At 36.8% G+C, this 26,421-nt stretch overlaps 1 protein-coding gene across 1 annotated transcript in view; it reads right to left on the bottom strand.

Moving 5' to 3' along the window:
- Positions 1 to 26,421, bottom strand: part of LRP1B (LDL receptor related protein 1B) — a 283,941-nt gene that overhangs the window by 127,403 nt on the left and 130,117 nt on the right. Inside the window, exons 29-34 of the mRNA XM_087925463.1 lie at positions 13,790 to 13,979; positions 12,333 to 12,537; positions 10,012 to 10,204; positions 6,195 to 6,320; positions 372 to 500; positions 86 to 205 (exon numbers count right to left, since the gene is read on the bottom strand). Of these exons, the coding sequence (XP_087781589.1) occupies positions 86 to 205; positions 372 to 500; positions 6,195 to 6,320; positions 10,012 to 10,204; positions 12,333 to 12,537; positions 13,790 to 13,979 (963 nt within the window). The remainder of the gene's footprint in view (positions 1 to 85; positions 206 to 371; positions 501 to 6,194; positions 6,321 to 10,011; positions 10,205 to 12,332; positions 12,538 to 13,789; positions 13,980 to 26,421) is intronic.

Raw genomic sequence — 26,421 nt, 5'->3', positions numbered from 1 at the left:
CCAAACACCCATTCCAATTAACATATTAATTATAGTTATTTTTAAATTTGTATCAATATTGAAAGTATTATTTTAAAAAAAGTACCTTCACAACCTGTTTCATCAGAATTGTCACCGCAATCATTTTTGCCATCACAAATTTGATTACTAGATATACAGCGCCGATTTAAGCAAGGCTTAAATCCTTTCTGACAGCTTCTATTTTCTTATAAATTAAAACAGAGAAATAGCTTTTGTCATTTACACAGCATTATTACAGCTGAAATGTTTAGGCATGCAGACATGAATCAGTAGCTCAAAGCATTACATAAAAAGGAAGATATGGCAAGAGAATCAAATGGAAGAAACGGACATGTAGTGGACTGACTTACCACAATACAATAACTTCTCATCAGACTTGTCCTTACAATGAGCTATGCCATCACAGGAAAGTTGGTAATCAATGCACTCACCATTTCCACATTCAAATTCAAAGTAGAAATTGCATGACATGTTTTTAGCTGAAAAGAAGAAAATGTATTCACTTCAAAATTAATGGCATGAAAGCCAATTGCAGCCTCAAAAATAGGAGATATGGCTGAACAGGAAGAGGTATTCTTGAGGCAGGAAAACTAGATGGTATTACTTTTCATTTTTCACAAAGAAAACGTTAAATTTTGTATGAACTTTCCCTCTATCAACATGGGACCCAAAAATGAAGAGGGAGAACTTGTGCTGATATGACAATGTAAATACATTGTAGTTATGTATTTGAATCATTTCACATTCTATTTATTTAAGACAGTCATTTGGGAACATGTGGAGATGTATGTATATAAAATTGTGTGGAAAAGGTACAACATGTAGAATATGGGAAGGGTTTTGTTTTTAAAAATTAAATGGTTTCATGATTATTTTGAGATGAAAAAATGCATTACTTTTGCATCCAAAAATGAATATGCAAAAATACTGTATTTGTTTATTTGTCCTGAAATGTTTAAGTTCATGCATTTTAGTTTATTATCTACATATGTTTTTAGTTCCTTAGCTGAGCTAAATGATAGGTAATTTTGCTACAGGTCATGCCCCAGATCAAACACCTATTGTATTGATCGCTACCCATACTGGTTTTACTCTATCCATATTGATTTTACACAATACTGAAATCACTTTTTTTTTCAATAAGTGATCCATGAACAGACTCCCACCAAAGTTTCATCTTCTGACCATTTGTATGAACTCTGGGCTTTTCATACACATACCATTTATATTTTTAATGGAATCCCCTAACAAAGGATTTGTTCAAGAAACTCCAGTAGAATCAAAAGCTTTTCAGAACCCATAAAAGAACCCAAGCTGGTTATAGAAGAAGCAGAATCTAATGGTGTTATATTCTGTATTGAAAAAATGCAGGGAATTGTTCCCAAAGAATTGCGGAAATGTTCAAATGCATACCTGTTTTCAAGTCATTGCCTAACTAGCTAACTAATTTTCCAAATACCTTGGAGGCAAAATGTTCCAATTCCTAAATGTTGTCAACATAAGATAGATCAGCTAACTATAGTATCTTGTGCATGACAGAACCCACACACTTTCAACAGTATTCAGACAGGTTTAATTCAGTCGAGTAGTTTGCTTTCTCTGTGAAATGGCTTTCATTTCTGAGAAACAATCCACTAATTCCTTTATTAACAACCAATTGAATTGTTTTTATTTCAATTTAGATTGATTTTATTCCAAAATCTATTATTATATTTGAGCATTGACAATGTATCTTTGCTTAGGCACCGAGAAATCTTATGGATGTCAGCTTAACTTGATGTGCTTGACTTCCAAGGCTTCATAATGCTTTCTAGCATAACCTCCCAATCTTTTCTGTTGCCAGGGTCACATTTACAGGATCAAAATCCTATTCTCCCTGTCTCTTAAATTCTGTACTTGCCTTATTTTTGCATCCAACCTTGAAACACCAGGAAGTATCTGATATTTGCACATTTTTTGTTCAAAACTTGCTTTCTTTCTTAAAAGTGATTTGTGCCCAATGAATTTGTGGTACTAGTTCTCAGTTGAACGGTGTTGTTGAGCAAAGAACTGAGAGGATTGTGGGTCCAATTATGAATCAGTTCAAACTACTCTATATTTAAATTATATTTTCTCCAATCTTGGCTACATCTCATTCTATTTTTTTAAACTTGCTATTACACTGTATCTGAGTGCAAAAGAATACATCATTCAACTTGCAATTTTTATAGCAAAATATTTAGGGAGCCTTAACGAGTTTTAGCTTCTTTTTGTCTCGTTTTTAAATTCATAACTATAAGCCATGAACCCATAGAAAATTTCTGACACATGTTTTTCTACAATTAACTGTAATCTATCAAAAGGTGAACACCTTTGTGTTTCCGTTGCTCTGGAACAAGAAAAGGGCCTTGATGCTCCATTATTAGTTTCCTTCCCTTCTCCAAATTATTAACACCTTGTTAATGCCACTAGAACCTGAATTTCCCAGTATAGGTATTTCTACAACTTCTTCTCACATGTTTATTTTGCAAGTGTTATATTTATGCCTCAATTATCTTCATGTAGTATGTTGCGCAAGTGTACATTCCATTTGTGGGTGAAATGCTTTGGTATGATTCTATCAGAAGTATTTCCATTAGCAAAAGCTGTTATATTTTATACAATGGGAAACTGTCTCTCACTCTTCACAGGCTCGCAGTCTATTTCAGATACTCTCTAAAGATTCAGAGCAGATTCAAAGAACATGCAGGGATTGTAGACCAAAACTGCCATTCAATTAATGCCTTTGATTTATGCAAAGTTGGATTTTACTTAATAATTTTGGATTTCAATTATTGTTCAAGCTATTTCTCCCCATTTTTGAAGTATCTGTTTTCCATCTCACTGCAGTTCAGAACATAAGTCTCGGTAAACCACACCTGTATAAAGATGCATTCTTTCTGTGGAAATGAGAATGCAGGGAAATCATGCTCACTATACAAAACACATCATGGGTTCTAATGTCATATCAATACACATACATATGGAATTGGAATAAAAGTATGTTCATGAATGGTCAGTTAGTGTTCAAGAGCCAAACTGAAACTGGTACTGGAATCAGAACTGGAAACTAAATGGATGGCAACCTGGTGAATCAACAGAGCAACATTTGTTTTCTAATTCCTTTGTTCACATGGACAATCTTATGCATGATTTGAAAAGTTATATAATACAGGAATGTATATTTGTTTCCTAACAACCAGCATGTAATAAATTTATGTCAATTAAGCATTTGAGTACTCTTGGGAAGTATTAATGCCTGGTTATGTTGCCAAGTTAATTACAGTTTTGAACTTACAGCAAATCAACTCTACCCAGGATTATCTGCAGTGTGTTATGGGTCTAAGTGTGACAGTTTTAAGGCTATATTTAAATAAAATGTTATTGTTAAATACTGATATTTTAATTAGATTCACTTGGAACTTGGAAATCAGGTATCTGTCCATACAAGATCAAATGAGCTCTAAGGGTATAATTTTCACAGCTGTTTTAAGTACACTGCACTACAACAATGTCTACAGTCTTAATTAAAGTGTTTCTTATCAGTATAAATCATCTGAATGTCCCATTCACTTTTAATTAATGTTGCCAGAGAGGGGCAGCTTTGTCATTAAAAAATGGCAAATTATAGTATAGTGACTGTAAATTAATTTATTGATGAAAATTTGCTTTAGATCAATTCAATACTCAATTAGCAAAGTTTATAGCATTTAATTCCCAATGCATTGATATGCTCCTTAAAATATCTTATTGCTGTAAAATACATAAAGGAGCTATGCACAACTGCATACAATAATTTACCTGAAGATGGGATCAAGAAATTGAAGGAACATAATTGGGAGGGAGATGAGAAGAGAAATGTTTTCTTCCTCAAGGAAAAAAAGTTGTTTTTATGGATTTTTTTTTGTATTTGCGTGTGTGTGATTTTGTACACTTCCCTGAATCCATTGGAGTTGGGTGAATAATACATTCAAATAAAAACAAAAACAATATGAGAACAGTCACCCTATTGGGGAGGAATGCAGCATATACATTTAATAAATGAATGAATAAATAAATGAATGAAAATGGAATGCTGGGTGTGATAAGCCTTTAGTTCTCTACCAGTACCAGGCCTCTCATGTTTTTCACAATCTTCACTATTTATATTACTTCTTCCTTAACTGAATAAAAATTCAGTTTCATTCACAACACAATACTTATGACAACAATCATTCTGGATGTCCATACTTTTTGTTGGGTTAGTACAGGAGTGTCAAATTCAATTTCATTGAGGACCACATCAGAATTGGGTTTGACCTTGGAGAGCTGGGATGTGTGTGGCCATGGTGGCTGTGGCCATAGTGGGTGTGACATGGGACTGCATCTCCATAGACATAGTTTATAAACTTATAAAAATAAGGAGACATACATTTCTGTGATTTTGTTTTTTTAATACTTACCTGATCTACTTGATCACCTTATTACGAGAGACACCAGATCAAGAAACTGATTCCATAGGAAGACTAGAACTATAAAACTGTTGACATAGGCTACAGTAGCAGAATCCTGCAAGCCTAAAAGCTAAAATATTTTATAACCTTCTGAGCCAAGGACGGCCTCCTGGACTACTCTGGAGGCCCCATTTTAGGCCTGTAAGGCGTTCTGCAGCACTCTGGAGGGCCCATTTTGGGCCTGTAAGGCCTCCTGGGAGACTCCGGAGGCCCTGTTTTGGGCGTGGAAGAGCTCATGGGCAACTCCAGGGGCTCCATTTTAGGCCCGGAAGGCCTCCTGGACAACTCTAGAGGCCAAAAATGGTTACAGGGGGCGCACATGCACCCCATCCGCATCCCATTTTTGTTAGCAGAGGATTGCGGGCCGATCATTTGCTATTTGCAGACTGCCCCCCTGGGCCAGATCTAAGCACCCTGCTGGCCAGATCTGGCCCACAGGCCTTGGGTTTCATACCCCTGGGTTAGTAGATAAACAGGTAGTATCATGAAAACTGGAATACAATCATTATTTTATTTTTTTTGCTGAAAATGTGTAAGTTGTATATCAAAATTCATATGTTAAAAGAAATATATGCAAAAATGAGTACAAATTTATATAGATCTTTCCCTCCCCAAGTAAGTTTATAAGAAATGAAATATAACAAAACTTTTGTCTTTCAGTTCTGTTTATGAATACATTTGAGTTTTGAAAACTTAAGAACACTTTAAAAAATCTATTGCTGACAGAGGAGAAGATGAAAGCTAAAATATACAATTTCCTTCTGAATTTTAAAATGGAAGAAGAAACTGTTAAAGAAACTATGATAGCCTGGGCAAAGAATTTGGGTATCATATCGAATTAGAATATTGGGAAAAAATGGGGCGGGGATTATAAATTAACAATGTCAGTAGCATACAAAGAAAATATATATAAAACGTTTTACCATTGGCATCTACCCCCTGCTAGACTGGCAAAGATGTTCCCAACCAGAAGCCCAGAATGCTGGAAATGTAAAAATAGTCAAGGTACCTTTTTTCACATGTGATGGACATGCCCGGAAGGCAGGAGATATTGGACTAGAATTTAAAAATGGCTAGAGGAAATAACGAGTCAACAGATTGAGTTTAGACCTGAACTTTTCTTGCTAGGGATAATAAGAGGAGATTAAAGCAAAAAAAAAATAAATATATTGTTTTGCATATAACTACTGTGGCCAGAATTGTATATGCATATGACAGTATACCCTCCGAAGGGATAGTGATAAAAAAGATTTTAGACTGCATCAAGATGAACAAGCTTACACTAGAATTAAAAGATAAGAGGTGAATCGGAATACTATTTGTACTAGGACACATGGTAGAGTTGGTTAGAAATAAAAGTAAAGATTAGTAATGTAATTATTAGGTATATATGAGTATCCGTGATGCTGTGGCATTGTAAAGAGTGTATATATGTTATAAACTGTTGAAAAATGTTCAATAAAAACATTTTTTTAAAAAAATCTATTGCTACATAGGTGAATCTATCAGAGTTGTTTTCCCAATATATTTTTTAAAACTTCCTTTAATTCTTTCCATTCTGTTTATGAAGAAACTTGTGAAATTTTGGTTAGCTTGAATTTTTTTAGTCATGGTTAATGCTAAAAGAAAGAGGGAGGAAGGATGAATTACAATTGTACTTACACACACATCTCTTATCATCTGTAAGTATGCGATCACCCCTACATGAACAATTAACATGCCCATCAGGTGTCAGGAGACACAAATCATGACAGCCTCCATTCATTTGGGCACAAGGGGATAATTCACCTGGTGGGGAAAATAGATTGTATAACTAAAACAAATAATAAATTTGCATTGGAACAGTTTGCTTCAATATTTATGCTCTTTTAACATAGCAAGGCCAATACATTACATAGTATGACTACATTTTGGACAAATTACAGTTTCCAGAAAATTCTTCATGGATTATATATAGTATGTACAACACATTGCACTAATCCACTCAGAAGTAAGTCTTCATGAGCTCCTGATCCAGGGATGGTGCAATTGTTACACAAAATGAAGTTTTGCAAAAGCTCTCCTGGTCACAGTTACAATCTACAGGTAGTCCTCAGCTTACAACCAGTCACTTAGCAACCATGCAAAGTTACAATGAAACCTGTAAAAGGGCACTTATGATGGAGATCTGAAATTCTGATGATTTCCTCCTCTCTGTAGTCACATTGCAATTTGGATGCTTGGCAACATTGCTGCATTTCACTTAAGACCGTGGTGTTTATTTCACAAAAACTGTTGTTTGCTTAACCACCAGAAAAAGGTCACAAAATCAGGTCAATCATATGACTGACCCATTTTATGACTGTTATGACTTATGACTGCAATGGGCGGGCTCCATTATGGTTATATTAAGGACTTAAGAACTACCTCTACTCTTTGAATAGGAGCCATGAATCCAGAAGAATACCCAGACTGTACACTGGTATTGTTTGTTACCATATTCGGAACCAATGATGGACTCCTAAACTGCATAGCCACTTAGCCTTGTCAAGTTTAAATTGAAGCTTATTCTTCCTTATCCATGGAGACTAGTCCCACTGAGACAAAACTTCCACAGTAACCCTTGGTCAGCCTTGTGGGGAGATAGATATAGAGGTGCTTATTCTCATCATATTCATGATACTTCACCCCACACTGATAGATGGCCTCACCTAGTAGCTTCATTAGGATTTTAAATAAGAGATCATTGAACCCAAGCCTCCCCTCCCCCCACAAAATAGGACTGTATGCTAGATCTCTGTTTTTCTATAATTACAAACTAAACATTGTGGAAAGCAGAAGAACCAGTGCAAAATTGGGACCTCTTCCCAATCTTTGGAGTGGTCCAAAAGGATAGGGTGACTGAAGTATTAAAAACCACAAAGAATAAAGGAAAGCCAAGATGGACACAACATCCCCATCCCACTTCCATCAGAGGCAATCCATATAGATGATCAATGCCATTCTGGTTCTGTGCCCACTCTGAAACCTGACTGAAAAGGGTGCAGATAATCAATTAACTCCAGGATTCTTTGAATCTGCAGTTCAACAACCTTCTCAACAACCTACCCTATGAAAGAAAGAATGCAGTTGTTTTTCAAATGACTACTTCATAAAGACAGGGTAAATCACAGCCTCTTTAAACAGTAGTGGGAGCCCCCCCCCCCCCTTTCAAAGATTCAGCAGTGCAAAGATCATCCATGTCATCTCTTGGAAAATGTTTACTAACCAGAAGGTACATGAGTCCAACACAAAAATGGATGAGTTAACTATGCCAATAACCCTGTCCATGTCATTAAAATCAACAAGATCAAGCTCAACTCAGATAACCAAATCAGACTGAACCAGTCACTTCCATGGAATCAGCCTCAAAGCCAGAGTCAAGCCGGAAGCAGACCCAAGTTACTTTATTTGACAAATGTCTCACATATCTCTCATAGAAGCCCTGAAGGAAAATCTCCAACTCAACATTTCTCACTTTAACTGGATCGCTAGGCAGCTATGTGTGGATACAATAAGGAAGAGAAATACTGATGTTTTACTGCCATTACAGCTGGAAGGTAAGTCCTAACAACAACTCTAACTTGTGTTTGGTCAGGTTTACTCATTATTGAAATCCAAAAATGCTTCAAATATTGTTCCAGAGTTTCCTGCATTTATTTCCCTTAGTTCCTTGTTAAAGCAAGGAGCTAAGAACCTGGGATCCATTAGAAGATGCCACATTATGATGATTTGCTCCAAAGCCCTAACCCTAGCAGCCTCTTCATTCCAAACAATGGCTCAGAATGTGAAGAACAATCAAAAACTCACTCTAAAAACCAATGGGATCCATTAGTCATTTGGGACAGACCAGGTGAATAGGTTTAACTTCTCTCTAATTGGAGCACCACCAAGGGATTCTAGAGCAAAGAGAATGCATTCTAACTATGATACAGGCAAATGTTAACCATTCTATGTCAGTTCCACTGCTATCATGGTGGGGATAAACTCCTGAACTATCTCAGATTTCATACCCCCAGACAAGGCAACTTGAAATTTTCCAATATCATAAACTTAGAGAACTTGACTGCCAGCCAAGCCAAAGAATCAGGACGCTTAAGCAGGGAGATAACAATGAAGCAGGAGGTTAGTAAGGAGCAACAATAATCTATCAGAAGAATAACTCTTTGAAAATAAAACACAAGAGAAAGAGTGTTAAGATGAGGATAGATAGATGATAGATAGATAGATAGATAGATAGATAGATAGATAGATAGATAGAAGACAGACAGACATGTATGCATACCTATTTTTGTATGCACATTTTTATGTATGTTGATCCCTCAAAATAATGCGTTGATCAACATAAAATACCAATGTGTTTCTGGATTAGGATATACAAAATGAAAAAAAAAATCCACAAATGATGTCTGAAGCAAAACTAGATTGCATGCTAAACAACAACTTACTATTCTGGTAAGAAAGAAATAGCTGAAAGGCAACTGAAGACTGTTCAGAGACTGAAGAGATAAAATATTATCTGTACCAAAGAGTAAATATCAGGAAATACTCTTCCTTTTTTCTTCATCAGTGTAACCATGGTCATCTAAAGCTCCCTATGAAATTTGCTAACTTCCTTCCACTACGGTAAAAATAAGGAGGCTTCCAATGTAAGAGTACAGATTTTAATTATTTTAGCAGAATTATCATCAATAAATAAATAAATATGAAATAGATATAAATTATATTGCAAAAAAAAAGACATGGTTAAGTTCCAAATTTGAAACAGGGATGAAATAGTTTGATGAATTTATGTGATTTGCATGGTAACAGGCTTTTTATTTAACATCAGAATTTGCTAATTTGGAAGGAGGATTTGAATATGAGATGAAATGTCAGTTCATTAAGTGAAATGATTGATTAATTTGGACCATAGTTGGAAATAATGAAAGCATACCTAGTGAAAAATGTTAAAAACATCTTAGATGATCTGATAAGTGCTAATTATAGAATCAGTAAGTAAATCAGGTAGGTTGAACCAGGTGGCAATTTTTAATTAAACATTTGCCCTTGTTACTATGGCATTATAACATGTTGAATATAAGGATACAAATTATTTTGTTAGCCTGCTACCTTGAGCAAGAGATAGGTAGATGGGCTTTTCTGTTGGAGTGTAGCCCCACCAGCCAATGGGTATTGCAAATAGTTTTCATCAAAATTCCCACAGATTTCACATTTCAAGCAAGGGACAAATTTAAATACTTTTTCAAGAGAACTTGCTTTCTCATCCGGAAAAATAACTATTTGAAAACTGTTTCAAATTAAGATTGTTACTTCTGCGATAATTATGTTTTCTCTATAATAATATATATATATCTATCTAAAAGAGTAGTATAATGAACTGCAAAAATAATCCCTTTACTGATTTTTTAAAAAAATATCTACCAGTAAAGAAATACTGATGTTGTACTTGGTAACTTACAGCTGTTAGTGTCATTAGCAACAGCTATGATGCCCATAGGTTGATGTGGGATATCAGATCTAAGAATTTTTGTATCTCCACCTGTATATTTATTGGATCGCAGTATAGCTCTTCTCACCCAGTCTGTCCAGAAGATCCAAGCATCATATACAGCTAGACTGAGAAAAGTGCCAGGTCCAGATTTGACTATCACCTGATTCAAAAAATAAAGGGATTAATTAAATGTAAAATTATCTATTTTTCAATATTTCTATTTTATTTCTAATTAATGTGGAAATCTTCATAGTGAAAGAGTTTTTTGATGCTAAATTAAATTAATTGAACATCACTAGAATGTATAGAATAACAAGGTCAGATAAAAAGAAATGATAGATAATGGTTCAGAACACAGTTATTTTTTCATCAGTATCTCATCATGTATTTTATCTAGATTGAATATGGAAGCACTTCATCTGTGAAGTAGAAAATTTATCTGTTTTAAGTTAAAAAAATACATAACAAAATATCAGCTAATTAGGGAAGACTCAGAAGTGGGAATGAATTAAATAGAATTCCTATATTTGAAATCTTTCCCATTTGCTGGTTACTACTGGTGAAATGAACCCTCCATCTTGAGGGTATGTAAGTCACACTTGAATGGGAAACTACCTCATGTCATTTACTTACTCTGCCTATTAAAATTTTGTGTACCATATTTAATACGTGTATCTTTGACCTATACACATGACGGAGCCTGACCATTACAGCCGTATGTTGTGATGGCCATTAAATAAAGCATCTCACCCAACTTTATCTTTTTGTTTTTTGCAGAGGAGGCTGGCTGATAAGATGTGAACCTCAGTTTCCCTACAGAGACTGTAAGGCTCAGGGCAGCCTTGTGCTATTTTCCTAGAAAGTAGCACTTCTCATGATACTCTATGGAGCATTTGTTTGTGGAAAAGAACAGAACAGAATAACAGAGTTGGACAGGATCTTGGAGGTCTTCAAGCTCAACCCTCTGCTTAGGCAGGAAACCCTACACCACTTCAGACAAATGGTTATCCAATATCTTCAGTGTTGGAGCATTTATAACTCCAAGTGTTGGAGTTTAGGGAGCCTCCTTAAAAAAACAGAGCCCCGTATAGTCTCACAAGAAGTACTACTTGCTAGGAGAATAACATGCAGTTGTCAAAAGGCTGGCAGCCTCCGTAAAAAAGCTGAGCTTCATATTGCATAGCACTGACCAGCCTCCTCTGCAAAATATGAAAGGTAATTTTGGGTGCTGCTGGGCCCTGGATCTGGCTGAGGAAACAGGTTGAATCCTGCAAGTAGGCCAAGACCTGTAGGCTGTAACTACCCTCCGCATGCTGGTAGCTTCTTTAGGGTCCCTTGTGTGGCTGAGTGAAATCCTGAAGGGCACAGGATAGCCTTGGGAGGCCCTGATAGGACCAGACAGAATGGGAGGGAGAAAGGTGTGTTTGGGGGGTTGTGCTGCTGTATCCCTGCAGTTGCTTATAAGGGTGAAACATGATAGGGAATTGCAATGGCCATAACTTCGAACTTGGGTCGGGTCTTTTTTGGGGGGTATGTCATAACTTTGAATGGTTGCTGACTGGTTGTAGGTTGAAGACTTCCTGTATTTGTTTTCTAGGATCTCTTAGGAAGCATTGTATGCTGTTAATATAATAGGGCATATATATAACTTTTGGGATATATAAGGATGAAACTACATTGTGCTTTGTATTTAAAATTCACAATAAAATTATATTTCACATGTGAACACCTCAATAAATAGAAATAAAAATATTATTATTTGGTCATTATTATACAGAAATTAGACAAATATGTCAATAGAAAATCAAATTGTGCTAGTGACATTAAAGGATAAAAATTCATAGCATTAGCATTATATAGATTTATTATAACAATGAGAACCTCAAATGCCTCCCCACAAACTTAAAATAGAGAATTATAGTGTGTTTACATTTGAAATGTTTCTATACACTTTGTACCATTTCTCTAACTGGCCTTATTGGAAAAAAGTTAAGTACCTTTTCAGTCATCCAATATTTTCCCATTCTATTATCCATCTAGATATTATTATCTCTTTTATTAATTACACTCAGTCAACAACAACAACAACAATACTACTTCTACTACTACTACTACTACTAATAATAATAATAATAATGCTGTCTTAACAGTTCCTAGGTCCTTGGTAATCTCACCAAAGATTAACCATAATAATAATAATAATTTTATAATATGCAAAAAATACATATTACAGTTATTTATTTATAGATATATCAATACATTACTAAAAGTTAGTTTTATGATCTTACATTTCTGTGTGATCCATCATATTCACACCTTTCTATTTTTCCCAAACTACCATCGGAAAAATACAGTTTCTCAGCCCTGTGATCAATTGCAAGTCCATTTGGTGTTAAGATGTCATTGCTGATTACAACTTGTGCATTTTTGCCATTCAATGTAGCTCTCATGATGCTTGGATGCTGCTCATTCCAATTAGTCCAAAACATTAAACTAAAAGCAAAGCATAATTTCAGCATTAAAAATACATTTCACCTCTAAATAATGTACATAATGTATGTATAAATCACAGCTAACAATACATCAATAAGAAGCAAACTAGTGTTTCTTGAAGTAATACTAGTAAAAAATAAAGGCACCTCGGAAGGACATATTATGTATATTCAAATATTCTATAGACCATCAATTGGCAAATGTAAGGGAAAATTTGAGAGCATGGAAATTTGGTAAATTTAAAGAAAAATGATTATTATCTTACATTAAAATGCTAGTAACAGCTACTTTTGTGTGTTTGTGTAGAAAAAAATACTGCCCAATATTCAACCACGATAGTAAAATATAAGGTCTACAGTTGCCATCACTCTTTGGAGAGCTTTTGGGAATAAAAAACTCTAGTGGATTGATCACAAAGTACGTAACATTTCAGTAAGAATTTAATTTCTACCTAGTATGGTTATAGAATGAGATGAATGAATAAATAAAAATCAGACAAAAATGAAGTCAGATTATGCTTAAGCATCATACATTAATGCAGGGGTCCCCAACGACCGGTCCGTGGAACATTTCCTACCTGGCCGCCGGTTTGCTGGGCGCCACCATCTTGTTTGACAAGAAAGTGCTTCCGGGTGAGCTTTTCTGGTTGGAAAGCGGCATTTGGGTCCTGAAGGAATCCTAGCGCCTTAGTTTCATTGAAGGGGGGGGGCTTCAAACGAAACTAAGGCGCGAGGATTCTTTCAGCACCCAAGGCAAGGTGAGCCGAGTGACCGTCCTGAAGTCGTCCCAAAGCGAAGCCCATTGACAAAGGTACAAAGGAGGAGTTGAAGGTGGCGGGGAGAAGCAGGGGGCGGCTGGCTGGCTGATCGCTCAGCTCACCTTGCCTTGTTATGGGTGCTGATGCTGGTACCGGGCCATGGATCATTTTGTGATGCCAGTACCGGGCCGTGGCACAAAAAAGGTTGGGGGCCACTGCATTAATGGACAACTCATTCCCTGACCAAGATGATTGACTATGAAACAAATACTAATGAAACTAATAGAAAAACTCTATTCTAATGATCAACAGAATGAAAGAAAACATTTTGACTATAATCCCAAGAAGAAAAATATACCTTTTTGTCTCACACTCTTCAAACAGTGTCTCAAGAAAGAAGAAAGGAACACATTTGTTTACAACGTAATAATTGCGAACAAAATTCTGTTCGGAAGGTATATAATCAATAAAAAAATGTAGGAACATGGTACCTACTTTTGGCATTCATCAAGGGCTAATACATGTGGGTGATCATCCTCAGACATCGTTATTACTGCTTCTCTGTTGAAAGCACCTCTTCGTTTTTGATCAACTGTGTGCCTTGTAATAGAAGATGTAGTAGAGCTGGTCCAGTACAAAGTATCCCAAGCCCTATGATATGCTAGACCCTCCACAGATCCAACATCTGTCATAGCAGATCATTAAATACAGATTTTAATTAAGAAAAATGTATGAATGACACAATAAAACTATAACTTTTTAATATTTAGATGCAGTTTTATACAATATAAAAATATTTTATCCTATAAATTGTAGAATAGCATCGTCTGATTACAGTGGTACCTTGGCACTCAACTGCTTTGAAACTCATCAAATTTGGTACACAATGAATTTTGACACGAAAATTTTATCCTGATACTCATCGTTTGTTTGGTACTCAATGCACAAACTAGAACTCATCGATGTCAGCTGCCTTGTGACTCACTATATTATTCTTTGTGGGAAAAATTTGTTGGTACTCATCGTATTTGGTACTCATTGCACCTCCTGGAACCAATTAACAAGAAGTACCAAGATACCACTGTATATCACTTTCACTGCATACAATTAGAATAAATGTGCTATATCTTAAAAGATCTATGATTTATACCAATTAATATATGGAAGATTAATTATAAATTTAGGTCTCAGAATGGCAATATTTTATTCCTTGGTGCATAAGACAAAAAGAAGCAAATGAGATATGCCATCAGGTTTTACAGTCTCTAAGAAATCAATGTTGTAGGTTAACGGTTTTTCCACCTAAATTTAATCAGTAATATAACATGTAACTAATTAACTGTCTGCCCAACAGAAAGCAACAGCTTCTGATTTTCAGAAATGGTTGTAGAGTGATCACATCATACATTGCCAAATGTCACGTATTACCTATATTGAACTTAACAAAGATGGATTGCATTGCACTAATAAGACACACCCTATAAATACTATGGACTTGACTTCCCTGGAGAACAAAACAGTAAGACAAAAATCAATAGCTGGAGAAATCACATAGAATTTTTTTTTCATATGCTGAATATAGTAATATAAAATAACTGAAAAACTCAAGTTAAAGCAACAGACTCTGACAGCTGGTTTATTTTTAGTATTTTTTCTTTTAAAATTTTTCATCAAGAATTCTGGACCTTAAAATCTTAATTTTTTTCTCACCCTTTAAGTTCCCATTTGAGATATCATCTTTGTTTTATTATTTCATTAAATGATTAAGTAAAATTCATTACTATTGGAACATTCACAGATTTTTCAACTGAGTCATGATGGCTTAAATGTATTCCTTGTTTATTGACCATAACTTATTTAGAGACCGGCTAAAGCTTAAGATCAGAAAATCTATATATGTGAGTCATTGCTTCAGTTCCAGCCATCAATTTTTGCAGATAGTAGGGGAAATGACTTGACAATAGTACAAGCTTCACTTTTGCACTTTGATCATGACATCTTACAGAATTACTAAAAATTGGACCTGATTTCACGATATTACAATGCACAATTCATAATATAAATTTTTGCCAAGTGCTCCTGGCTCCAGTATAAATCTTTTTTACGGGGTAATTTTGTTTTATCCTCCCAATTGTGTTGGGAAAGATATGGCATTATCAAACAAACATTGAATAATAATATGTAGAATATTTGCTAATACAGAATGTGTAAATATATTGGATTTAATGGACTAAAAGAATATGTAATAGAATATGAAGTATACAGTGTACTGAATGGCATATCATCTATTTTTGAAGATGTTGCATCTTCGTTGAACACATACTTGATGTTCTGTTTACTGGGCTCATTGTATTTATCAAATTTATAATTTTAGAAACAATCTGCCAAATATTTTATTTGGCAGGACTCTGGAAATGAGGTTGTTTTCTAACTATTTATAAAGTATATGTGTAGCGCAGTGGTGGGATTCAAATTTTTTTACTACCGGCTCTATGAGCGTGACTTGGTGGGTGTGGCAGGGGAAGGATACTGTAAAATCCCCAGTATTTGCCAGTTCTCCAAACTATTCAAAATTTCCGCTAACAATTTTCCAGAACTGGTCAGAAACTGCTGAATACCACCTCTGGTATAGCGGCTAACAAGTGGCAATTATTGGTAACTGGGATGTAAATGTTTTGAAAACTATAATCGATATTAAGATAACTTTTAATAGCTCACTTGTATGAGCCTCGGTAGTGCAGTGATTAGAGTGCAGTACTGCAAGCTACTTCTGCTGCAGCCAATTTGACAGATCAAATCTCACCAGGCTCAAGGTGGACTCAGCCTTGCATCCTTCTGAGGTGGGTAAAATGAGGATCCAGACTGTTGGGGCAATACGCGGACTCTGTAAACCACTTAGAGAGGGATGTAAAGCACTATAAAGCGGTATTATAAGTCTAAGTGCTTTTGCTATTGCTATATTATAAATGGCACAATGAGGCCCCATTTTTTTTTTCTCTTTCACAGAGTTCCTAAGGAAGCAACATACCAAAAATAAAAATGTATAAAAATAAGCTTTGAACAACTTGCTGATTGGCAGGCAGCTTATCTGATTAGATCCTTATTGAAAACATTTTTGTAAGTGAATATTTGTATGTAGTTTTTAAAATTACAGTGATCTCAAAAATATTGTATTGAATGTATAAAATCAAATATTTTTTCCAAATATTTATTTTACCACATATTATCCTAGAAAGCTAAAGGTTGACTAATTTCTTAGACTTCAGACAGTGCATTCTCAGAAAAAAAATGAAAATAGGTGCTTTGACTGAATAAAACTGAATTATATTAGCTACCAAGTACCGTGTTTCTCCAATAATACAGCCTTCACCAATAGGGAGACCCAGCATGTTTTCTAGGCATAAAATCAAATTAAGCCCCTCCCCCCAAATTTAGGCCTAGTTTAAAACATGCAAAATGGGGGGAAGGGTGGGGGGACTTGCCATTTGGAGTGCCGTTGGAGCTGCCACCACCGTTTGGAGTGCCATTGGAGCTGCCGCCGCCGTTTGGAGTGTCGTTGGAGCTGCTGCCGCCATTTGGAGTGCCGTTGGAGCTGCCGCTGCCGTTTGGAGCTGCCACTGCCGTTTGAAGTGCCGTTGGAGCTGCCGCCACCGTTTGGAGCTGCCACCACCATTTGGAGCACCACCACCACGTTTGGAGCTGCCGCTTCCATGTTTGGAGCTGCCACCGTGTTTGGAGTGGCGGTGGCGCTCCAAATGGTGGTGGTGCTCCAAACAGCAGCAGCAGCTCCAAATGTGGAGGCGGCACTCCAAACGGCGGCGGCAGCTTCAAGTAGCGGCAGCAGCTCCAATGGCACTCCAAACGGTGGCAGCAGCTCCAAACGGCAGCGGCAGCTCCAACGGCGCTCTAGATGAGGATGAAAGGGGGGGGAAATTAAGTCACCCCCGAAAAGACGGCCTAGCCGTTTTTTCAGGGTTTAAAAAAAAAAAAAAAGGCCCGGCCTTATTATGTGAGAAACGCGGTAGCTAATCTTTCATAAATTGAATGCAGGCAGTCCTCAAGTTATGACCACAACGGAGCCCAGAATTTCAGTCATAGTCATTACCCAATGGGTGTTTTTATCACTTTCTGTTAGACAATAGAAACAAATGACTACAGGATGCTGCAACTAGTCATGAATGTGAGCTAGTTGCCAAATTCTGAAATGTGATTAAATGATCACAAGGTGTAGATGTGAGGCAGAGATTATTTCAAGAACAATTCATAAGTAGCTTTTTTGAAATCCATTATAACTTCAGACAGTTGTTAAGTAATTGGTTGTAAGTTGAAGAGTTCCAGTAGCTGCTTTTGCCTATATCTCTGGATATAAGGTCTTAATTAATAATCTTAATTTTTGTCTTCTATTTCATGAAGTTCTTAACCAAGATGTTATTCAGCTTATATTATAGAATCAATTAGCCTTCTTTTCTTTTTAAAACTAGTAATCCATCATCTGTCATATTCCAACTCCTTTTCTCCTTAGTCCACCCCCAATTAAATTTATTAGGTTTATCGCTGACTCACCTCACTCTGTCTTTTTTCCCTTCACTTTTTTCCTCTCCCTTTTGAAAAACCTTCTTGATTAACCTGTTAGTTGTTGTTTCATTTAAGACCCTATATTATTTAAAGAAACAAAAGCTTGAATGAAATATCTTCCTTTTACTTGGCCAATTCAGCTTCACTAACATGCTGCCAAAAATCAAGGCCAAGGGTAGAAAGATGTTTCTTATTTTATTGGTACATGTTCAAAACAGCTCAAAGTTCCCTATGGTACAGATTTTATAACCTCATAATGTTAATTATGAAATCTAGAATATGCTCTGGAATTTTGCATTTTATGTTTACTTTTTGTGGATTTTTGCAGAGTTTTTTAATGCTATTAATTGGCCTAATTGCTTAATAGGAACCCCCCAAAAAGCACACAAATTCAATAAATATTACAACAAATAGGTAAATAACTCTTCCTTGGTTTTCACTGTTCTCATCTCACATTCATTGTGCGGAAGTGAAAAGATTTTTGAACAGGAGTTTGATAAGCTATTAAAATATCCATAATTAAACATCCATAACAGGGTAACTAAAAAACTAAAAAACATGATTATAAACAGTCTTCAATAAATGGAGAGTTGTGTTGAATCCCACTCTGTATTAATTATATAGTCCTGGTGGCACAGTGATTAGAATACAGTAATGTAGGCAAACTCTGCCTACAGCCAGGAATTCGATGCTGACAGGCTTAGGGTTAACTAAGCCTTCCATCCTTCCAAGGTCAGTAAAATGAGGACTCACACTGTTGAGGGCAATATGCTGATATTGTAAACTGCCCAGAGAATGCTATAAAGAACTATGGAGCAGCATAGAAGTGCTATTATTGCTATATATTCATTTTTCCATGTAGCTTTTTTTTACATACAAGTAGCGTACTTGAACCATGAAAAAAGGTAAACAAATAAAAGTAATTTGGAATAATTTTCTGTATGTAGAAAAATGAAAAAAAATACCAGTTATTCTCCTCTTTTCCTCCTTGAAAATATTGTTTTTTCCCCCTTTGGATCAAATTTCTTTAAAATTCTAGATTTACTTCATGAATAATCATGAAGATGGCTTGGAAAACAGAGTTAGCACACAAATGCTGCAGCCAGAGTATTAAGTGGAATTGCTAAAGAATAACAGGGATCCTTGAAAGCTTCATTAACTGCTTATGTTGGCATTAATGTGTAAAGCCTTCAATAGCCACAGGAGCTAAGGGCTTCCAGTGTGGTGATTAGAGAAAAGAAATTCAGACGATAGCTTTTTTATAACATTCTCTATCAAGAGAAATACATCTGATCCTCAAAGTTCTGAATAGCAAGAATTCTAAGACTGTCTTTCAAATTAATTTTGCCTCAATTCTATGGATGTCCTGTCTGAGTTAGGATGGGAGTTACTCTGCTTTGGTACAATGAAATGGCTCCTCAAGATATCCATATGGGGCAAATTGACTTGACCAGCTGTTTATTTTGCAAAGAGGAACTTCTGGCCATATTGCTGATTCAAAATGGGTCCTTCATTTGGGTGAAATACTCTTTTAAAGATCTACAGGGATCTGTAGATAACGTTATGTTTCTATATTTTTTCATGCTTGCTAAATTGCTTAATTACAAACTTTTTCTTGTTATTCTTTTAGTACACCATTCAGTAGTAGATGTGTGCATATCAGCTAGATCTAACTCACATCAAATAATTAATCTGATCTGATTCAGTGAATCAAAAATTGTTTCAGTGCTTTAACTCAAAATAGCCAAAACTGATTACCGTATATACTCGAGTATAAGTCGACCCTAATATAAGCCGAGGCACCTAATTTTACCACAAAAAAATGGGAAAACTTATTGACTCGAGTATAAGCCTAGGGTAGGAAATGCAACAGCTACTGGTAAATTTCAAAAATAAAAATAGATACCAATAAAAACTTTCACTAGGACAGTTGAGAATAAGTTTGATGTTCACAATTTCCTCTTTGAAAGAGACCAGTAAATAGGGAACAAGAAGATGAAGAAAAAGAAGTGTGTTTTTTCACACTTTTCACACTGCAGTGAACAAAAATGGCATCATAGGAACAGGCTTATTCTCAGTCCAAAGGTTTGTTTCTGATTTCTTCCCTGATTTAAGGGAAATTTGGGAAACGATCCCACTATCCTGAAAGGTTTAATTGATTCACTAACCCAAAGAAGAAGATGATGATGACAGTGGGAGGCAGGAGTCACTTTCTCCCTTGCAAGAAAAAGCAAGAGCCGTTGTTATGATCTCTCTCTCTCTCTCTCTCTCTCTCTCTTCTCTCTCTTCTCGAATAAGTCAGCCCTTTCCAGCACGCGTGATCGCTGCGCGTTTGCACCTTGCAAATGCAAAATTCCGCTTTTGCATTTGCAAGGTGCAAAGCGGCGGGGGTGGATCGTGTGTGCTGGAAAGGGCTTGACTGTATTCCGGAGAGAGAGAGAGAGATCATAAGAACGGCTCTTGCTTTTTTCTTGCAAGGGAGAGAGTGACTCCTGCCTCCCACTGTCATCATCATCTTCTTCTTTTGGGTTAGTGAATCAATTAATTTGGGAAACGATCTTACTATCATGAAAGTCAGTGTTCTCTGCCCGTGGGGCGTTTGGAAGAAAACGCCCCGTGGCATATCCACGCGCATGTAAGGGGAATCAGAAATCCCCGCATTCAACGCCTAGCATGGCAGAAGAGAAAACGCAGCTGTGAGCAAATACTGGGAAAACCTGATTGATCAGAAGGAAGAAGGCAAAAGAGGGAGGGGTGGTGGTGGACGGAGGTCCCACTGGTATTTGTGAAACACTCAGTCGGCAGCGCTTAAAGTCAACGTCCTCGTTCCCACCCACCCACCCAAAGCCACGAAGTCCCCCAATTGCACAGCCCAGAATCGCCCTCCCCTCAGGGGGCAGCAAAGGTGACCGGCGTTTCCTGAGACAAGAAGCTCCGCCGTGCAATGAAAGCACCCTGGCTCTATGCTCGCGGGCTCAGAAAACAACGTGAGCCGAGGTGGCTTCAGCTCTGCTTGGCTTCGTTTCCTCAGCCCCAGCTGCTTTCAGTCCGCTCGGGAGGAGGTGGGGGGAGGAGGTGGTGGCGGCGGCTCGCGTGAGGGGGGTTGTTTTCTGAGCCCGCGAGCCTAGAGCTCAGAAAAAATGCGAGCCACCGCCACCACCTCCCCCCTCCTCCCAAGCGGACTGAAAGCAGCTGGGGCTGAGGAAACAAGCCGAGAGGAGCCGAAGCCACCTCGGCTTGCGTTGTTTTCTGAGCCCGCGAGCCTAGAGCCAGGGTGCTTTCATTGCATGGCGGAGCTTCTTGTCTCAGGAAACACCGGGCGTCATTGGTGCCCCCTGAGGGGAGGGCGATTCTGGGCTGCACGATTGGGGGACTTTGTTTGCTTTGGGTGGGTGGGTGGGTGGGAGCGAGGATGGACGGAGTCCGCGAAGCGGGGCTTGCCTGCCCTTGCTGGCTGCCTCTGCTTCCTTAGGGGTGGGGAAGGGGGCTCATCTGGACCAAGGGTGAGTCTCCCCCTCAGTTTCCCCTGAAGGATCTTCCGTCGCTTTTGCCTTCTCCCTACGTCTTCCCTCTGTTTAAAATCCCACACACACACACTTATTTTCAGGCAGATAGATTTCGTGTCTGAGCATTCTCACATGACAGTGGGTCTTTTCCCCCCACTAAAAACAGTTAAAAAAAGAAAAAACAATATATCCTCATGCGAGAACTTTTCTGCTTCCGATTACCCCCATCCTTACAAGTTGCAAAGGAAACACGGAAGCAGGGAAGCGGTTGCCCAGCTCCGGAGCTCCACACCATTTTTTTTCAGAGGGAATCTCACTTGAGTATAAGCCGAGGGGGTTTTTTTCAGCACAAAAACTGTGCTGAAAAACTAGGCTTATACTCGAGTATATATGGTAATTCAATCTCATTTTTATTTGGAAAAATAAACTCCCGGCCCATGGGCCAGATGTGTCATACACTGTCCACGCCCATGCCCAATTTAGCAAAGAGGGGAAAAGTCTCATTACGTCATGTGATGCCACCATGACAACATTAGTTTAACACTAATAATTACACAAAGGCCTTCTGAATACTGGATTGATCTGATTCAAAATGATTCAATTTGGAGAGTTAATTTGATATAAACATTAAATATAATTAGGCTTCATATAGTTTTATTCATCAGTATAAAAATAAAAAAACTACAATGATATAAGCAACAATGATAGCAATAATGCCAATCACTATGACAATAAATATCACATATAAGATACTTTGATCCAGGAAAGAACATAAATACATAAATTAATAAAGGAAAAGAATAGAAAAAATAAAATAATATTATTTTAAAATTAAGAATTTCCATATGTATTTTATTCACAGGTAATATGATTGCCACATTAACAAATTGATTTTACTTATCCCTGATTAAAAATCTTATACCTGATAAGCAGACAATAAACCATCAATAAATGATCTATTGCCTGCTTATCTGGTATAAAAACAATTGAAAATCATACCACTGTAATCATGAATAAAATAATTTTATAGTAGTGGTGTGCTCTTACAAAATTATCTAGGCATAATCTACATACTTTATTCTAAATGTAGGATTCAGAACAACTATATTTGCAAAATAGTCTGTTTTTTAAAAATTCTCTATAAGCAGTAGCATACTTTTTGACATTTTTAACATTTTGTCTTATCTAGCCAGTTCAGAAAATTACTGAAGTATAGAAATACAACATGTTTCTGATCATAAAAATGACTAAAACAAGTCAAAGACATGTCCCAAATATATAATCCATGAATAAAATGAATGATATTATTTCACTAGAAACTGTTATGTTCTAGAAATATTAAGGATCAATATTAAGATTATATGGCTGCTAATATTTAATGGTAAAATATATAAATATAAAAACCTTGTTGTTCATTCATAAGTGATCTCACACTAACAATATACTGTTGCTTTTAACTGTACAAGAGAATAGAGCATACAGCATATTTAATTATAAATGTGATAACTGTTTTTATAGATATAGCAATAGCACTTACACTTATATACCGCTTTATAGTGCTTTACAGCCCTCTCTAATGGTTTACAGAGTCAGCATATTGACCCCAACAATTTGGGTTTTTATTTTACCCATCCTGGAAAGATGGAAGGCCAAGTCAACCTTGAGCCTGTGAGATTCGAACTGACAAATCGCAGGCAATTGGCTGCAACGGAAATAGATTGCAGTACTGCACGCTAACCACTGTGCCCACTGAGGATATCTATGTGTATATGTATATGTGTGTGTGTGTGTGTGTGTGTGTGTGTGTATTGTGTGTGTGTGTGCATGCATGAGTGTGTGTGGGTATGGCAACATTTTTATCAATTATTAATATCCTTGTAATTTCTACATCTTTTTTCAGTGAATGGAAACATTAGAGAGGTTGTTTATATATTATAAGTCTACTTTCACTGAGCTGAAAGGAAATTTCTTAGATAATGGGTTGTTTATGAGTTACAAATCTGTTCAGTGAACTGAAAATTTGTCAGATAACAGATTGTTTATGAAATCAATTTTCAATGAATTGGAACAATGTTTGATAATGGTTTGTATATAAGTAGTAAATCTATTTCCAGTAACTAGAAACATGCTTGATAATGGATTATATCTAAGTAATAAATCTGTGTCCAGTGAACTAAAACACGTTAAGCAGTATGATGCTTGTGAGATATAAATCTGTTTACTGAAGTGAAAAAACTGTTTAGCAAAAGGCAGCTTATGTATCTTTAGGTTCCCTTACAACACACATGTGATTAGATATATGCTATAGATAAACATGTTTGGTGGATGTGGATTGTATGATTTTTTTTCATTGTGACAAATGTCCAAATGAAATAGAAAGGTAGACTGATAATATTCTATATACCATTGATACTAATTGCTTTATTAGTGAGCATTTTCAGTGAAGCCACTCCTATGTTGTAAGTTGCTTCTTTACCATGCTGCTTCTTGCTCTTCCTGAAGTTGACTTTAAACATTGCAGTCTGGACTGTAAATATCTGGCAACGGGAAAGATCTGAATTCAATCTGGATAATGGTCATTGCAGGCTTTGATTGACTGTTTCCCTACTTCTTGCCCTTCACATCTACATAGGGAAGACAATTCTCATAGGCTGGCATCTGTCTTAGCAGGTGAATTAGTGTCTACTTGCTCCTTTTAGGATCTGTTTCATCCATACTAATTCCCACCCTTTTCCTTTACTTTCTGGATATCTGTATACACGAATGCCTTTACAATCTCTTATATAACAACAGTAGATCTATTGAAACATAGTAGCAAAAAACAAGGATGATTCAGTTGAAGAGAAGCAAAGCAGCAATTCAATAAAACTGGATAGCAGCTTGAAGATGGGATGGGGAGAAAACTGAGAGGGAATAGTATGAGGAAGGTATTACAAAGTAAGGCGAGCAAAAATCAAAGGGGAACACTGGGGAATGTAAGGATTGAATGGAGCAATATTAACCTCCTTTATGACTGAGCTATTTTACAGGAGTGTTTTGACTCTGAGAATTCCAGACTGGATCTTTGACTCTTAAACAAGCAATTGTGAGTTCCAGTTCCTTTTGACCACTTCTCATCAACCTTTTTTTTACTAATTATCTCAATATTTCATCATAGACAGTAAAATCAATAATGTTTTAGCTTTATATTCATTCACTTTTTGTACTTTGGAATAGATTTAATAAATATTTATTAATCATGTATTTGTTAATGTAGTAAGAGTCCTTTTTCTAATCAAGTACTCACTGGACAGTCATGATTCTTATTTAGTTTTTCGTATCTAAATAATCCAATCTTTTTTTTCCAGCACTTTCTCACTTCGTTTCAGTTATCTACTCATACATATCACCTAACAAAATATTTTTGGATTGTACTTATTGAAAATATTGTACAGCCCCCCCAATCAATCTATAGATTCATATTTCTGGTACATCTAATATTTAGGCAATACCATTTTATTTTTATTTTATTCATAGTTAATTTCATTTCCCTGCATGTATTCATCGTTTATGTGCCATACGTTCAGATCATTTTCAGAAAAAAGTGACATCCTTTCTCTTTCTATTAGTTTCTGTGACACAAATTATATTATTTTTCTTGCTTTCTTTAGTTTCATTCATTATTCCCTTTGCTGTTCATTCCAACTACCTTTCAAATTGACAACTTTGATATGCCGAAGTCATCACCAGTAGCATTCAAAGCAAATTGCAATTTTGCCAACATGATAATATGTGCACTGTAATGTAACCATGTAAATGCTGTGATCGGGTATTTGTATCCTAATGTTTGATGAAATATGGAATAATGGATGCATGATTGTTACATGATTTTATCATTGCCCTCTTTATTCCCTGCAGTTATGCATGTTATGTATGCACTCAAAGGACTACCAGATATTGACCTCCATTCCTTATTATGGCTTTGGTCAACCAAGATGCTTTCTAGTAAGATAAGGAAGTTAAGTGCAGACTAAGGTATTAGCCTAGTGGTTCCCAAACTTTTTCAGTCCACCACCCCCTTGGTGCTACAAACTCATCCTTGGAGCCCCCCACCCAGTGGTGGGATTCAAATTTCTGTGGGCATGGCCTAATTTGAGGGTGTGGCTTGCTGGTCACGTGACTGGGTGGGCATGGCTTGCTGGTCATTTGACTGGGTGGTGTGGCTTGCTGGCTGGGCATGGCTTTCTGGTCACATAACCGGGTAGATGTGATTTGGTTGGGCGTGGCCAGGTGACTGGCAAACCAAATACAAGTGGTCCTCACTTAATGGCTGGTTGTTTAGCAAGTTTTCTAATTTATGACTGGCCTTCCCAGAGCTACTTGACCTGTTTTTGGAGTTTTGACAGCCATGCACACACTCCCTTCTAACCCTGCTGGAGCAGATCATTAGACTAGAATCTGCAAAGCATCTCTGATTAGATTCTAGTAGTGAATTGACTCTAATCAGAGATGCTTTTCCGATTCTTGTTGATTTGTTTTATTTGTAATTCTTTATTTTATGTTGCTGAATTGCATTGACATGGGTGTCCCTTCTTGTGCACAGCCCAGAAGCTTTTGTCATTCTTTGCAGCAAAAATTACCAACCTCTGGCTTTGCTCTACTGTTCAAACATGCCACCACTGCCATGTTCGAGGTGCCAGCCCCGCAGGTCCACCCCATTGAGCCCGCTGCACCAGAGGGACCTGCCCAAGCAAGTCCAAGCAGAGCAGTGCACCAAGTCAATGGGGTGAGCCTAAGAGAGGGAAAGAGAGAAAGATAAAGAGAGAAGGAAGAAAAGAAAGAAAAAGGGACAAAGAGTGGGTGGTGCAAGGAAGGGACAGAAAGAAAAAGAAATAAAGAAGGAGGGAGGGAGAAGAAAGATAATGACATATCTACTCTAGTCCAATCACCTGCTCCAGCAGGGTTAGAAGGGAGTGTGTGTGTGTGTGTTCTCCTTGTAATTTACCAGTACATTTTGGTTTTGCATTCTTTAGAATTGGCACTGTAATACATTGGGGAAAAGTAATT

The sequence above is a fragment of the Pseudonaja textilis genome, chromosome 1 (assembly GCF_049901715.1).
Source record: "Pseudonaja textilis isolate UNSWEBS1 chromosome 1, rPseTex1.2, whole genome shotgun sequence".
Lineage (NCBI taxonomy): Eukaryota > Metazoa > Chordata > Lepidosauria > Squamata > Elapidae > Pseudonaja > Pseudonaja textilis.
The sequence above is the reverse complement of the archived record's forward strand: the minus strand, read 5'-3'. Positions and strand labels throughout refer to the sequence as shown.